This window comes from Abramis brama, assembly GCF_963993115.1.
Source record: "Abramis brama genome assembly, chromosome: 12".
Classification (NCBI taxonomy): domain Eukaryota; kingdom Metazoa; phylum Chordata; class Actinopteri; order Cypriniformes; family Leuciscidae; genus Abramis; species Abramis brama.
Genome location: NC_139974.1, coordinates 11,956,428 through 11,973,884, shown reverse-complemented (window position 1 = coordinate 11,973,884; position 17,457 = coordinate 11,956,428). Strand labels below are relative to the sequence as shown.

The window sequence follows — 17,457 nt, the reverse complement described above, 5'->3', positions numbered from 1 at the left end:
GTTAGCTGGCCCAGTGTGTGTCGTGATTGGCACCGCTTAGCGTGTGTTCGGGAAATGTCCGGCCCCTCCATAACCAAGAGCTCTACTCAGATGTAAATATTAACAATGGCGATTCGAGCCTGATTCAGACTCTGACAATGTTAACGGACAAGAGGAACGTGCAGAACGGATTTCAACCATGGACTTTGCAACCACGGATTTCACAGGACGTTTCAGAGTGGTATTTTTTTTATAGATAATATGTTATCCACCATTTAATCATGTTTGTCGGAAAACTATGGTAATACAAACAGTAATTAATCAAAAAATCATGGATAATTTTCTGGATAAGGGGCGGTCTTACAAAAGCAAGAGTGTACAAAAGCTACAGTAAACAAAACATCTATACTGTAATGTTAATTAGCAGGCTAGCGGAGGCAAAGCTTTGGCCTTCGTTTACATCATAGCTATCATAGCAACTACATACAACCTATAATTGGAACTGTTAATAGAAAAAACAAACTAAAAATAAAAGACATACACATACTTACAAGTTGTGATCCCGGGTCAATTTGCTTTTTATAGATCATAACTTGTATGCATGTCTTTTTTTTGTAATTTTATTTTGTCAAACAGCAACATTACACACTAACTAAAATTTAAAAAGCGAAAAAGCATAATAGAACCCCTTTAATGTGCAATAGTCACAATCTAAAAAAAAAAAACGTAAAAATTGTCTTCAAATAATTTTTTAAAATATATTTTGGATTATATTTTTGGTTGAAATATGGAATACAATATTTCGATAAATAACCTATTTCTATTTGATCAAAACTCCAGTTTCTGTGGAGTAGTGCTGGTTTTTAAAACAGCAGAACCATTTCCTTTAAGAATCGTAATGCTTTATGCTGATAGACCCCAGATCATGTGTGTTTGCTTTAGGTGACACAGCACTGAATTCTAAGCAGGGATGTGCATTTAGTTTCTTTGGCTTGGTTTCTCTACATTATTTCTTTCTTTTGTCATTGTCCCCTTTCTGTTTCTTTTTTCCCTTTCTATGTCTTTCTCTTCTTCTTCTTTTCAATTACAGCATGGTTGTTGAGGGCATTCAATCCATGAAGCACTGCTGCAAAGGCTTCTGTATTGATGTTCTCAAGCGTCTGGCTAAAATAGTGGGCTTCACCTATGACCTCTATCTGGTGACCAATGGCAGGCATGGAAAGAACATAGATGGAGAGTGGAATGGAATGGTCGGGGAGGTCAGGCCCTCATCTTATCTCTTGACTATTTATTGACCCTGATTTTATTATCACAAAGTTCACTGAATTCAACTGAATTTTTCTTGAATTGTGACACAGATGAAGCACCAGGCTAAATATGCAAGTGTTGTTATATTGGTTGTATATTATAATATGCAAATATATTGTTCTTGAATATAAATTATAAACGTATCATTTCACTTTTTTATATGTCCAAACTATGCAACATTCAAATAATAAAAGTTAGTTACAATCTTGACAAACCTGTTCACTTTTAATCCACTTTCTCTGTTCGTAATGTTATTAGCCTCTTTCCCCACCAGGTGGTGTCCAAGCGGGCCGACATGGCGATCGGCTCCCTGACTATTAATGAAGAGAGGTCAGAGGTTGTGGAGTTCTCTGTTCCGTTTGTGGAGACTGGCATCAGTGTCATGGTATCTCGTAGCAACGGCACTGTGTCACCATCTGCTTTCCTCGGTAAGAAAGTAGGAAGGAGCATTAGACTTCATTTTTACATTTAGGCATTTGACTTGACCTTGGTTTTGCCAGCACTGTGCTCTGCCAATTGAGCTACAGTACAGGCTTCATATTACTTCTGGTTTAGTGCTGTATCATGTTGCACACTTGCCAAATGAGGATTTTTATATAAATCTTTAAATAATCTTGTACTTTGCAAACCAACTTGGCTTCTTCCTAACAATGAATGTTTTTTAAATGTTAAGCTGGCATAAGGAATCAAATTTCCCTTGACAACTAATTTTGTATACAGATAAATGCATTAACAAATGACAAATCAATGACATCTATTGGGTGATTAGAAGCTTGAAAATATGATATATGCTATTAGTCCTAAACAATAAGAATGGTGATTTGTGAGAAAGTTCTTTAAGTCTTGTGTTGTTCCTGGCTAGGTGTGTAGCACCTACTGCTCTGCGTTTGTGCAGATTTTTTTTTTACGTTTGCAAAGAGGCTGTTAAATAGGTCGTTTTATTCAAAGTCATTTAGACTGGTCAATTAAATTTCAATTACATTAAGGGAACCTTATGGCACGCGGAGGGATAATCACAGAAGCACGCCCCTCCAATCACGCAAATGGATTGTCAAATATGCGCGTTATCGCAGGTTGAAATGTCACACTTTAATAGCATGTATTATAGCACCTAACTTAAAACAGGCTGTGTGACTATGAGGAATAATTACCTCAAAATGTACTTATTTATTTTAATAAAGTTCAACAAGCACTTTATTTTAATTAAACGCATACCTTTTTAGCTATTGTCACGTGTCAGTGATTATCCACGTGTGCCATGGGTTTCCGACCCCTGCTAGACTTATTGGCACAAAATACAAAAACATTATAAATGGAGCTCAGAGGAAATATAAAGTGTTTTGAATGTCATCTATTCATTTGTTTTTGTTTTTCCACTATTGTAGAGCCGTACAGCCCAGCTGTGTGGGTTATGATGTTCGTCATGTGCCTGTCTGTGGTGGCTGTGACCGTATTTATATTCGAGTTCCTCAGCCCTGTTGGATATAACCGAAGCTTACAGAGCGGGAAGAGTATGTTATTTCTATATTTTAAGGTTTCGCTCTAGGCATTTCTTGAATGCAATCAGCAATGAAAGATTTGTCTTCAGATTGTTATTATCATTGTAAGCATGTTCCACAATTCACCTCGAGCTATCTTCCCTCTTCTCTCATGTTGTCTCTCTTTACACTTCCTGTTATCATCATGTCATAATAAGACATGTCTCATTTGGCCTTCCTGTGTTTTTCTTCTCCCAGAGTTAGGAGGTTCAAAGTTCACCATAGGGAAATCTATTTGGCTGCTATGGGCTCTGGTGTTTAATAACTCTGTTCCGGTGGAAAACCCGAGAGGCACCACCAGTAAGATAATGGTGCTGGTCTGGGCTTTCTTTGCTGTCATCTTCCTAGCCAGCTACACCGCTAACCTGGCTGCTTTCATGATCCAAGAAGAATACATCGACACTGTGTCGGGCCTCAGTGATAAGAAGGTAGACAGTAATATGAGTGATTTAATTAGTAAAAAATGTCCCTCTTTTTAGCTATTACGTTGAAAAATAATGGCCTGGTTTCACAGACGAGTTAGATTAAGCCAGGATTAGACCATAGTTCAATTAGAACAATTAAGTGGCTTTTATAAACGTTCCTTCGAAAAAAAAACTTTACTGGTGTGTATCTTGAGACAAAACAATGGCACTGACATATTTTAAGATATGCCAGGAAATATGCTTTTAGTTAAAACAGTTCAAACATGCATTTTAGTCTGAGACTAGGCTTAAGCCTTGTCTGTGAAACCGGGGGAATAATTATGATTAGATATGTTTTATATTTGTGTAATAATAAATATTGTTTGCAAATAAGATAATTGTTGTTATATTGAGGTGTTTTCAATGTATAATTGTATAAGTATTTATCATTTATAATCATCATAATGTATCTACCACTATTGAATATTTAATTGTTTCTTCCTTTTTTAAGGTTTAGATTACCATTTAGCACTAACTTATATTGATAGATTATGGTAATGCATAATATTGTGATGCCTAATTTAAAAACAAACAAAAAACATTGTTATAAATCAAATATTTATCATATCAGCAGTGTAATTTTAGTATTATTTATATACTACAGTATTTATTAACTTATTGAATTAACTTTTTTGTATATTTTCAGTTTTAGTAATTTTAGTACTTAAATTCAGTTAGTTTCAAACTTAAATAAATAAATTCAAACTTATTTCAGTTAGTTCAACATTTCTAATTTTCGTTAACCCTTTTTTTTTTTTGTCATTTATAATTTATATTTTATTTTATTTCAGCTTTATTTCAGTTAAAACAGTTGGTAAACACTTTCTATGAAGCCCAATGCTTATAATTATTTATATACCCCATTTATACTATATTACTATTCTATAAATATATTTATAAAGACTCATTAAGACCTATACTGCTTTATAAGAACAGTTATAGTTTCATTTATATATTTTTTTAATTACTTATAAGTCATGCATTTGCTTTTTTCATTTGCATGCTCATAATCCATTATACACTGATTTATAAATGATCAAATATAAAATAGTTCCAGAGACACTTGTTTGCTGTACAAATTAGTTATCAATTATGTATTTAATGGCTAATGTTTGCATTAGAGGTCATGAATGGCAATTTTGATTTGTTAAAATCTATATCTCAGCCATATGCATAGTATTGCTTATAGCAGTTTGGAATTATACTTTCAAAAATATTGTTGCAGTGTTTTGCTAGTATGTAACATTAAAAAGGATGATTTTTTCCCCAACTATTTGTATTAATGATTTCTGTGTTGTTGTTTTTTTCATTATTTTATTACAGGAATTATTGTTCATTAGTTACATTTACACATCTTCATGATTTCTTAACATTTGCTTTAGGAAAATTGCATCCTATGTTTTCACTTTATTTAAAGCCATCAATGATGCATTTGTAGAGGTTAGTAACTGTATTATCACTTACAATAAGTGTTTATAAGATCACTGCTATTAATAACAATATCTCACTTATTTGACAGAAATAATAAATAAATAATAATATTAAAAAGTCATTGTAACCATAATATAATAACATTAAAGCAATGCAGGTTGCATCTTTATAAATACATTCATGGATCCATATGACATACGACTAATTAATACTTATAAATCAGTGTATAATGGATTATAAGCATGCGCATTGAAACAGCCAAATGCATCTATGCGACTTATAAGTTGTTATAAAAATTATATAAATGTAACTAACTGTTCTTATAATGCAGAATAGGTCTTAATGAGTCTTTAAAAATAGTAATACTTATAAATAAGTATAAATGGAGCTATAATTCATTATAAGCATGGACTTCATATTTCTTCATACGTCATATTGCTATGAATGGTACACCTGAAAAAAATGAGTCGTTGGATCAAAGTAAAAAAATTACTTACAACTTGTTACAAGTAATCGGTTTACTTTAGCTCAACTTAAAAAAAATTATTTACACAAATCACATTTCTATAGTCGATTGAGAGTAAAAATACTCTTTCAACCAAAGAGATTTGTTTAATTAGCATTAAATTATAAATTATTATAGAAAGTGCAACGCACAATATGGTGGAATAAGTCCCGCCTTCTAAATAAAACAGCCAATCGCTGATTGATAAAGTCACTGCAGCTGCCGTTAGAAGATCCGGTTGCTATAAAACAGTCAGTGTTCTGAGACGCATGCTTAGGACTGCACGTGTGCATTGGCTGGTCCAGCCTGAAAAATAAGCTTTTTTTAACGCTATTTGAGAGTAAGAAATGAGACCATTGTTCTCAGATTTCATTGGTGATTTCAAATTCTTAAATATATTCGTAAGCTTGGTTGAACAGCTTTGGGGAATTTGATGAGATAAAGATATTTCAAAGAGATAGGAGCTGCACTTGCATGACTGAAATAGCTGTCCGAGAGGCATTTCAAAGATGGCCGCCGAGTGAAATAACTTGCCTAAAGGGACTTTGGTATTGGTCACAATTTTAATATAATTTTAATAGCATCCCTATTTACTGGAACTAAAGTGTACTAAACTGAGCTGTGAATTTTTTATATAAGCTGAAATTGTGATTTATAACAATAACTGACATCACTGTAATATGGTTACACACTGTTCATCTTTTGAAACTGGTCTCATTTGAATGTGTGTGGAGGAGTTGGGGCCAAATTATGCAAATAAATCATCTGCCTATAATCACATAAAGCTATGATTTGATTTTCATTCTTTTAAACCCCCATTAGACCCCCAATCCCCCCCCCCCCCCCCCCCCAACACCCCTTGGGTTTCCCATCATTGTTAGCCAAATGATTAATTAACTAAAACTCAGAGGCCTAAACTGTAATCTCATATTTCAGAAACCTAATGAAGTATCTCCCACTGTCGTTTTCAGTTTCAACATCCCACAGATCAGTATCCTCCCTTACGATTCGGCACTGTCCCAAACGGGAGTACGGAAGAGAATATACGGAGCAATTACCCCAACATGCATCAGTACATGGTGCGGAACAATCAGAGAGGAGTGGAAGAAGCCATCGACAACCTTAAAACCGGGTGAGTGAATGACGACCAGTGTTAAAGACAATAGAAAAATGATACGAATGACTCTAAAATCTGATTGGGTGATCCAGGTTCAAAGGTGTACACGCACTCTCAGATGAATCTATAGGTTAATCCATGTGCATAAACTGTATCTATAATGAGCGTTTTACATGGCCAGCTTGACAAATAAAAAAATCTTCCAAACTCTAGCTTCAATCCTGGCTTTTCGTCTCCATTTCCAAGGAGGGTGTGAAGATTGACTTTCATCCTTGGTGCTATGTCACTGGAAGGACCAAACATTCAGCAGGCATTACTATCACCACAGGATACTACTTATTTAACTTGATTTGTTACAGTTCTTGCAGGGCGAGCATGTTTTTGATATCTCTCGCTTTACTCCAGTCACACTTCATTTATTTTATTTACGTTTTCATTTCATTTATTTATATTTATTCATGTAGCAGATGTTTTTATCCAAAGTGACTTACAAGTGAGGAACATCACAAGCAATTTGTTATAATGGTGCAGTAACTAGTTACACTACCATTCAAAAGTTTTTTTTAAAGAAAGTAATCCTTTTATTCAGCAAAAATGCATTAAATCATTCAAAATTAACTGTGAAGACTTTTGCATTGTTTTAAAAGAATTCTCTTTCAAATAAATGCTGCTCTTTTGAATTTTCTATTCTTCAACTGTTTTCTACAGACCCTTTTACAGCCCACGTGATCAAATAGTTGCGCGCGCATTTTGGCAACGGAAGTGGAGTTTTTCCCCACTGGCTCTAACGTGTTGGCACCTCCGAAAGTTTATCAAAATGGTTTCCCAGCATCAAAATGTCTGGTTGTTGCGTTTACGGTTGCACTAATCGATATTCCACCAAGGGGCTTTATTTTTTTCAAGTTTTATAGGATTCCGACAGGATCACGGCCGTTTCAGAATAGTGGCTGCAGGCGATTAAACGTGTTGATTGGAGCGAGGACATAATAAAAAATGCTCGCGTCTGTTGTTTAATCCGCTCGCGTAGCTTGACACGCTGCTGATTCTCGCCATACTTCCGTTGCCAATATGCGCGCGCATACATCATCGTTGTGTACAAACAGTAAAAGGGTCTATACTGATAATAAGAAGAACTGTTTCTTAAACACCAAATCACCATAGTAGAATAATGCTTTGCAATCACAGGAATAAATTACATTTTAAAATATATTGAAATGGAAAACTACTTTTTATTTATTATCTATTAAATTTGTTTTGTCAAATAAATGTAGCCTTAGTGAGCATAAGAAATTTCTTTCAAATTTAAAAAAAAAAATCTTACTGACCCAGCCCCAAACAGTTTTTAAATTTAAATGTATTTTTGGTGGTTATAAATGTAATAGTTTATACAAAATGTAAAGTTTAAAATCTTCAAGTTTACTTTCACTGACATACAGTATGTTACAGCTGTTACAGTAGCTATTTAAGATATTTTATCTAGGTTGTTTTGGAATATTTAGTTACCTGTTAAATTGCTTCAGTGTACAATAGTTGCCCACTTTTTGTTAGTGTTTTTGTTAGATAACTACGTTTTTTAAATAATGAGCATTGATGTATAACAATGGTCTTTTTCTGCTTTGCAAACACCGATACTTCCTTCAGGAAATGCAAATATAGCAGGTAGTGTCATTACCTTTAGATTCAAAATTGGAAACACTTCAGGAGTTTCAAAGCTGTCATCTGATTGGTTGAATTCTACAAGATTTCTGGGAGTGTCACATTCTTTAAACAAACCCGCCGGGTCGCCAAACAGGAGGAAAGCCATTGTGTTTACAACTGTGACAATGAGCACTTATCAGGGTCAACTAAATGCTGGATTTTCAAAAGTACGTGAAATTCGCGGCATAGACTCTTTAAAATACGTCCAAGAATTTTACACACCGGTCAGTTATTGTAGGGACCACAACATACATTTTCACGCCCCTAAACATGAACAAAACGAACTGTGATTGGTTGCTTTACATGCCAATCAGCCGGTCTCTAAGCTTTCCTTGGCCAATGAAAGCCATCAGCCTGAAGTTCTGGCTACACGAGACTACCTTTATAGTAGCAGAATGTGTTTTATTAGTGTCATATTGCCTTAGTGTAGAGGCATTGGTGGTATATAGTTTTCCTGTAATGGTGCTTTAATGTGTCGAGTCAGTTGACACCACTCTGCATGATGCTAGTTTAGGAAACAAAACTTTTTAAAAAAGCTTTGTCAGACTTTGTTAAACAAAGAAAATTTGACGCCATTCGATTTTCTTCTGGTAGTGTTTATTCATTTAAAGAAGCAATTCTGCACTTGTGCATTATTAATTTGCTGCTCCGCATCATAAGATGCCATGATAGTTCCACTCAAACCTCAAGTCCCTGCATTATGCATACAAAGGGTGTGAATATGCATCCCATTTCAAAAAAAGGTTATGCTTGCAGGCTAGAATATGCACCTTTGCAATTTCTCGTGAAGATTTCATCTGTCGTTCATCAGCACTTGGTTTGTATAATAGTTGCAGCCTGCAGAGTGAGTCTTTCACTTTCAAGCCGCGCAATTCAAGGCAGGCCTGCCAGCCAGGCCACCATCTAGGTGCCAGCTGATTCTCAAAGGCACTTGTTTACCTCAGTAGCCTACCTATTTCAGTGTTGCACTGTGGGGTAGTATTCTGCACTATCAAACACCTGTCTGTGTGTGTTCTGTTCGTTTGGTTTCACCCTTACTGAAATGTGTGACTCATTTTCCCCCAAGGGCTCTGTTTTGTTGGATTCAACACTTCTGACAAAAGCTTCCACCTTGAATGCTAATGCGGCGCTTGTTGGTCTTAGAGGGCCAAGTTGAGCTTGTTAATAACCTCAAGGTGTTCTTAGCAGGAGTTTGAAGAGTACCCAGTAATAAGCTGTCAATTTGGGTTTTTGCTGCAAAGACGTTGGCATGTTACAAGGTGGGGAAATACGATCAAAGAAAAGAGGCATTCCAGTGCACCTGACTCTGATAAGGCACAATGCTTCCTTGACTTTTGCAACTTTCTTTTATGTCTTGACTGTAATAGACTCACCTGCTAAATGATTTAGCACTGTGAATATGCAGTAATAAGATTAAAGAGGATTGTTGCATTATTTTAAGAACGCAAGTGGTGCCTGTAGATGTAGATGTCCCCTTTTTTGCCTGTTTTATCATGCAGCAAGGTGGACATTTTTAGTGTGATTGTTTAGAAAAATAATTGCACAAATGACACATGATACCGAGCATTACATTACAAACTGTGGAAGAAATATGTATTTGTGTAACACAGCACAGCCACAGCTCAGATATCGTGGGATACTTGCAGCCTGCCAATCTGGTCCCAATTTCAGGTGGGATTTTTTTTATTTGAAGACCAGTGTCTCCACAAATTTGTCGTCCTATTATGCGCTGCTCATTTCAGCGAGGCGCACAGCCAGACAATAACAACGTTCTTTGGTGCTATTCTGCAAAGTGCTTGTGCGCATAAATTATCACATTTATGGCAAAGAAACAAAACGTGTCTCAGAAAACTCTTGAGGTATTTGATTATCCGCCTGTATATAAAAACAGAGTATTCATGGATGAAGTAGCTCTTTACTTTAGGCTTATTCATGCTTCCCTAGGAGCTTATAATTTCCTTTTCTTCACCTTTTAATTTTTTAAATATGTTTAATACTGAATTTTTAGCAGTATTTGTATTACTCCAGTATTTGTCTTCAGCGTCACACAATCTCAATTTTTTTGTGGAACATTTTTGTTTCAGGATTTTGAATACATTTAAAGTTTAAAAGAATGGCATTTATTTAAAATAGTTTTTTTTTTAACAACAAAAAATTATTTACTGTCACTATTAATCAATTTAATACATCCTTGCTGAATAAAAGTATTCATTGCATAAATAGAAAATAAAACTTTTGAGTGGTAGTGGAAGTTTTCTTTATAGTTATTCTCTGCTCTGAGATATTTTGAGTAAAATCTCTATAAAATTATTTTAAAAAATAAAAAATCATTATACAGTATTCCAACTCATAGAAAGGTAATAGAAAAATAATTGAAATCCATGGGTCTTTTAAGGCAGATGCCAGTAGCAATACAGGAATAATAATAAAAAAATCCAAGTCCTAAATAGGATTTTCAGTGCTGTTAAGCCAACAAATGCATGGTGTAGGTGACTGGTGCTTGATTGGCTTCACTAATTACCCATTACAAACTATTTAGTTTCGGAATGGGATTTCCCTTAAGATCATCAATGTTTTTGTGTTTACATGTAACAATCAATAAAGTGATAATTAGTCTCTTAAAGTGATTTCCCTATGTCTTGTTGTTTTGTTTCTGATTTTCCTTTTTCTCTCTCCAGCAAACTGGATGCATTCATATATGATGCGGCTGTCCTAAATTACATGGCTCGTAAAGACGAGGGCTGCAAAGTAATGACCATCGGCTCTGGTAAAGTGTTCGCTACAACAGGATATGGCATTGCCTTACACAAGAACTCCCGCTGGAAGCGGCCGCTAGATCTTGCCCTGCTGCAGCTAGTTGGAGATGGTAAGAGAATTTCTAAATTAAGTTGTAGTTGTAATACTCAGTTTCAAACCCCTGATTTTCACCCCTGACAAACAAATTTTTTATTTTTTTTTGAGTGGCGTTACACTTGTTGTTCTGATTTTCTGGGGTCTCTCCCCATCTCTCATATGCATACATTCACATGCTTTTCTCCAGCATTACTTGTTTTTTGCTTTGATGAGGAACCTAGTGAGTTGCCCCATACTGATTAAACACTAAATGTGAAAGGGAGCTGGAAGTCTCATTGAAATATGATAAATGAAATTAGAAAAAGTGTCACAGCAAATGAACACAATTATGAATAGCCAAAGGGTCACTTCAGTAAACGGTGCGGTAGTCGAACGCCTCGATTTTTAATTTTGACGCGTTCCAATTTGGATTGGAATTCTCATTAGGGCTGGTTTTTGCTTGTTTGAATAAATAAATATAATGAAAAATATGATGATTTCAGTTCCTGTGATTAAATTTCCCATTACCTAAGCCATAGTTCAAGGCCATATTATCATGAATTGAAACACATTATTAACCCATGGGTCAATGCAGTTATGTTTTTGTTTTGTTTCATATGAAAAGAGGATTTAGTCTTATCTCTTTCCCTCCTTCGGAGTTAAGGAATAATCCCCGATATAAATCCTACATCTAAATGCATATGTCGTTTTCTTTCTTTTTTCTTCCAGAAACATGATCTTGTCATTCCTTTATTTTTTCCACAGTGACATTTTCACTCTGATAAATGCACTAATGGCTATTGTTGGGAGGTAGGCCCATCAGTCTAGAGCTTTCATCTCCAAACTACTCTGGGCCTGTCTTATCACAAGAGCCTCAAAACCAGGCCATTTCAGACCTCCATCAAAGCTGTTATTATCCTCCAGTCTCTCTTTCTCTGCCTCTCTCTTTCCTCCTCCTTGCCTTTCATGATTCTTTTGCTCTCTTTTTTCTTTTCCATTTTCACCTTTTTGTGAACATAGTGTAATAATAATCGAAGCTAAACCAAGATCTCCACTGTCAGGAGATTTGTATTAAAGGCTCACTTTTCCCAACAATACGGTTAGTTTCTAGTACTCTTTTACTTCTTCTTTTTTTTCATTCTCTACCTTCTGTCCATCTGTCTGTTTCAAGGACTGCTTATCTTTCGTGCTGCTTATCTCCTGTCATTGTGCCCATCTTTTCATTAATTTCAGATGAGATTGACATGCTTGAACGACTCTGGTTGTCTGGGATCTGCCATAATGATAAGATTGAGGTGATGAGTTCCAAACTAGACATAGACAACATGGCAGGAGTCTTCTATATGCTTCTGGTTGCCATGGGGCTAAGTCTGCTGGTGTTTGCATGGGAGCATCTTGTCTATTGGAAGCTTCGCCACTGTATGGGCCGCTCAGGAGGACTTGACTTCCTGCTGGCTTTCAGTCGGGTGAGTGACCCTAATAATATAGAAATATTATGTCTTTGAATTAATTTTGTTAAAATGTTAATGCATTCAGGTCATTTTTAAGGAAAGTTAACTAAATAATATAGGGTACTTATTGTTCTTCAATTTATGTTAATGGCACTCAGAATATATATGCTTTTTTTTTTTCAACCACTGTCCTCCTCTGGTGATTGCATTAACATTTTTATGAATGATGGTGTTTCACTTTTTGAGCTTAAATGATTATTCAATTTCATTATATAAAGGCTGCAAATTACTTTTATTAAACATCCCATCTGGGTTTGATTTATAAATAAATGATTTGTAGGAGAATGGTTTTCTTAGTAATTTAGGCTGCTGATAAACAGGTGCTCATGTAGAGGAGTGTGTCTCTGTGTAAGAGAGACTTTTCAAACTGTTTCATCAGTTCTGAATTATTCCTATTATTTTAGTTTTAATATCAAATTGAATAAATATGTTAATGGTGCTTAAAATGGTGTTAAACTAATTAATTAATCGATGCACTAATAAATGTATTAATGAATATTTCTTATGAAACTGTTGATATTAGAGAAAAGGTAATAAAATACATTAAGAAACAATAATTGTGCCATAATAATGACTTCATTCCAGCTCTGCAAACTAAAATCAGTAGCCCAGGAAATGTAAAAATGAACCTAAACAAAACGGAAATGATTAGAATTTCTTTGCAAGTAAAAGTCAAGATTACCCTTTTTGCAATTCTTGTTACTTGCAAAAAGAACAAAGACTGACACGAAGTAATCTGGTGTTAAATCCTTAGAAGGGAACTTTGCAGCACACTCCTTTAATTCCTGTCATTTCTGAAATGTGATGGCATATCCAGCATTTCCACTGCACACAGAGAGGGATTTTATGAAAGCTCCTAACTTCTCTCATAGTAATGAATAACAGAGGAAGATGACAGAAGATGGATTATATATTCATTCTGTATTATCAATGTGTGTCTTTGTTTACATTATGGAAAGAATGAGAAGAACCTTAAATTCCCAAACAGACTTTCTTTGAGAGAAATGTCAGGCAGTTAGGTTAGATGGGACACTCAAACAGTGAGGTCAGCACTGCCATTACCTCAGAGAAAGGTTAGCTGAGCTTACAGTGTGTACTCTTGCATCATCAAAGCACTGGGAGCTTTACAATTTCATTATTATGGTAATGTTTCACGTCTTTACAGAGACATTTTCCAAGCATCTAAATCTGTTTGTATGTCACCGAGGGGAATATTATGATATCCTGAACTGTTTGCTAAATAAATATTTTGCTTGTTATTTCTTACAGGGAATGTACAGCTGCTGCAATTTTGAGGATGAAAGAGATCATGGATGTTCCCAAAGCACACTTCCTCAATATCATCATGTTTCCACAGTTCCTCCTCCTCCGCCACCTCATGTGATCTCTACAGCCATGGCCAATCCCACTATCACTAAGGCACAACAACAGCAGCAACAACAAAAGCAACACCACCAGCAGCCACCACCAGTATACAATACTCTTCTTCCCGGCTCTCCTCCGTCAGGTGGACATTCTGGAATGGCTCTAGGGCCATCGAATAGTCCCATTCTTGGAGCACCTATGCCTTGCTCTACTTTCCTACCACGCCATGATCGCCGATTAGCTGTGGTAGATCGGTGGACACGTCCAAAGGTGGGCCCTGAGAAGCCCGGTGGTGTGAGCAGTGGGATTACAGACTTAACACAATTCCAAGGCATGCCCCCTCACTGGGGTGCAGGAATAACTGGAGGGGACGGGGCTCTGGATGAGTACAAGAGATACTATGGGCCAATTGATCCAGAGGGCTTAGGGGTATCTGCAGAGCCTCAAAACATGGGCACTCAAACTCCAAAAACTAAGCATCGAGGGACAAAATCCTCTGGAAATCCACGGTTACCTCCTAAAGGTCAAGCTTCTGGACACTTGCCAATTAACCCTGCTTTGCCACATCCTTCTCCACCCCATCAATCTATCTGGAGGAGAAGCAGCTTCTCAAAAAGGAAGGGCTCAGGGCCACTGTACGAAAACATCCTTCCACTCGGAAGAAGAGTTGGCGGCAGATATGGAATGAGGGATTCTGGTGGAAGAAGAGGACGTCGTCCTCCTCCCCTTCCCCTGCCTATACCGGTGCCCCTCTCTTCCCCAACACAAACTCCGCCCTCGCCTTCTCCATCTATATGTTACACATCCACTTCCTCCAGTAGCTCCAGCACCTCCAGTTCATCCTCTTCTACAGAGTCAGTCTCCCGATCCAATTCTCCCTCCTCTTCATCATCGTACACATCATCACAGAGCTTCAGATACCGGGCAGATGTTCAAGACATGTATGAGGACTACGACACCGATGAGCTTACAGAGGAATCAAGCTTGCTTTTGGGGAGGAGAAAAAGTCGTTCTCGTATGTCTTCTCGATCCCTGCCCAGCAGTCCCCCACCTCCACCTATACCACCCCGTAAACCTTGCCCACAAAGGGCGCAGGTGAGAGATAGAGCAGGCAGTCAGCTTGCACAGCTTCAAGAGTGGTGGGCGTCTTGGGGGGAAAAAGAAAAAGGTAGAAGAGCAGCTGGAGATAGAAACGTTAAGGAGGAGAAACGGCATCACAAAGAAAGGGAAAGGGAGAGAAAGAGGAGGAAGAAGGGTAGAAAGAAAAAGAAGAGAGAAGAGCGTGAAAGAGAAAGGGAGCGTAAAAGACGTAAAGTGAAAAAGAAAAAGAAAAAAGAGGAGAAATCCAGAAGAAGAGAGAGGGAAAAGCGACCTGAACAAGAGGAAGTAGATGTGGACAGGAAAGATGTTTTTGAAAAAGGAATGGGACAGGAATGTTATTCCTATCCTGCACTGAGGCGGAGCTCTTTCCGAAAAAAGAGTGAAAGCTCTACCAAGAGTTATGAGTGGGATATTATCAGAGATGGAGTAAAAAGAGATAGGGATGATCAAGGAGGAGATAATGAAGAAGGCAGTAGGGGAAAGGAAAGGCATCACAGAAGCCCAAAATCCCTTCGCCACTCCAGGCCAAGGTCCAACAACAAGCATTTTTCCACCTCTAACAAACCTTCTTCAACCGTCAAATTTTGGGGTAGTGGGAACCCAACTTCAGAGTCTCCATCGCCTTTTGTACCCCTACTTCCCATCACCTCTAAAAGACGAAAGTCTGTAGGAGCTGAGAGAGATGAGCATGGAAGAGCTGTAGAGAGTCGGCCCCTTTTGGAAAATCACTGTAGAGGTAAGCCTTGCTCGAGAGAAGGCCTGTCGTTTCACGAATGGGAATCCGAGGAAGAAGATGAAGAGTCTGAAGTGGAAAGAAGTAGGCCAGAAGAACAGGTGAGACGGCGAGAAAGCAGAGGAATGAACTCCGAGTCCGAAAGGGACAGAGAAAAAACTGTTGAGATATACACAGATGATGAAGGTTCCTCTGGAGAGTTTGGTAAGTTTGAGAGATACTGGGAGGGTCACGAAGGAAGGGCAGTTGGAGGCATTGGAGGAGGAGGATGGTTCTTTGGCACCTACCCTGCCAGAGAAAGAGGAAGCAGTATAAACAGTAGAGATGACTCCTTTTTGGGATTGGGTGGCAGAGAAAGTAGCTTGGGGTTCGGTGCAGGAACAGGATGGGGATCAGGAGGCTTAGGATCAAACCAGTGTCCTCCAACTCCATTGACTCCCCCACCACCTCGAAGATACTGGTCTGTAGATAAATTACCAGTCAAGACTGAAAAGAAATCTAAAAGCAGGTCTCAAGAGAAGAGTCGAGGCCATACATCCTGTTCCTGCCAGTCGCCCCATCACTCTGCCAGCACTCACTCCAAATGGAATCGTGTGACTTCTAGGAGTCAGGAGGAACTACTCCCCCACTGCCACAGTTTCAGCAGCAGCGTAAGGCCCAAACGGCAATCATCCAAACCGGATCGGGCTCAGAGCCAGGCTAAATCTGGAAGCCAATCCAACATCAATGCACAAAGACCACAGCGCTCAGACCGATCCCGACAACCGCCATCCCCTCCTCAAAGTCTACCACCTTCTTTACCCTCTCCAATGGTCCCTGCACTCCCAGCACCACCCTCTTCCTCTCACCATATACATGTACCACCACCTACCTCCTCCTCCTCAGTTTCCTCCCCTTCAGTTGTCTCATCTACACCTGGTGCCCCACAGCCCTCCTCTTTGTCCTCCTCTAGTGCTAAGCTCCAATACCAGAAACTGCGGTCAGTTCCCCAACCCCAAAGGTATCAGTCCCCACATCTTCCCCTCAAAACCAAGAGCCTATGCTCCCGTCGAGGCTCTGCCCAATTCTCCAGTGTGGAGAGTGAGGTTTGAGGAACATAATTAAATGAGGAACATCAGCAAATAGCCCCAGGGGTGATCAAGTCACCTGCTCCTGCCACAAACTGTTAACTGTTCACAGCAGTCGAGTTGGGTTGTTTTCGCTGGCACCCTCCTCTTGCACAAAGCTCTAATGCTCCTTAGAGACAAACCTGGATTGGGATGTCACATAAATTGTAGCCCTTTCCCTTTTCTTGTGTAGGAATGGAATACTGCCATGCTGACAAATCTTGTTGATGTTAGCGAGGCTGTTCATATGGAATTGGCTTTGCTTCTCTTAACTTATTGGGGGCTTTAAGGTGGCGCGTCGATCATGTGGGTAAATGTGATTTTTGTTTTTTTGCTGCTCGATGGCTCAGGAATGATTTTTTCAAAGGGAGATTCTGAGGTCATAATACAACACCCTAACGCTAGGGGTGTAACGATGCATTGTCATATCGAGATATCACGACATAAAAAAAATGCAACGAAATGTATAGTTGATGTAAACGATATGATTCACATAGTTAGTTTTATCCAAGGCTCAACTTACTGTATTTATATGGTATAATTCACCCAAAAAATGTATTCTGTCATCATGTACTCACCCTCATGTCGTTTCAAACCTATGATTTTCGTTGAACTTCCAAACACAAATGAAGATATTTTTAATGAAACCTGAGAGATTTCTGTCTCTCCATTTAAAGTCCATTCCTCTTAAACTTAAAAGATCCAAAAAATGTCATAAAGGCATCGTAAAAATAATCAATCAAGTGGACTCTAATCCAAATTCAAGTCT

General features: G+C 37.8%; 1 protein-coding gene across 1 annotated transcript in view; it reads left to right on the top strand.

Moving 5' to 3' along the window:
• The window catches only part of grin2da (glutamate receptor, ionotropic, N-methyl D-aspartate 2D, a), a 75,324-nt gene extending 58,510 nt beyond the window's left edge, over positions 1-16,814 (top strand). Inside the window, exons 7-14 of the mRNA XM_084131217.1 lie at positions 1,070-1,238; positions 1,562-1,715; positions 2,673-2,798; positions 3,024-3,253; positions 6,197-6,357; positions 10,719-10,906; positions 12,106-12,338; positions 13,653-16,814. Of these exons, the coding sequence (XP_083987343.1) occupies positions 1,070-1,238; positions 1,562-1,715; positions 2,673-2,798; positions 3,024-3,253; positions 6,197-6,357; positions 10,719-10,906; positions 12,106-12,338; positions 13,653-16,673 (4,282 nt within the window). The 3' untranslated portion in view covers positions 16,674-16,814. The remainder of the gene's footprint in view (positions 1-1,069; positions 1,239-1,561; positions 1,716-2,672; positions 2,799-3,023; positions 3,254-6,196; positions 6,358-10,718; positions 10,907-12,105; positions 12,339-13,652) is intronic.
• The last annotated feature ends 643 nt before the right edge of the window (positions 16,815-17,457 follow it).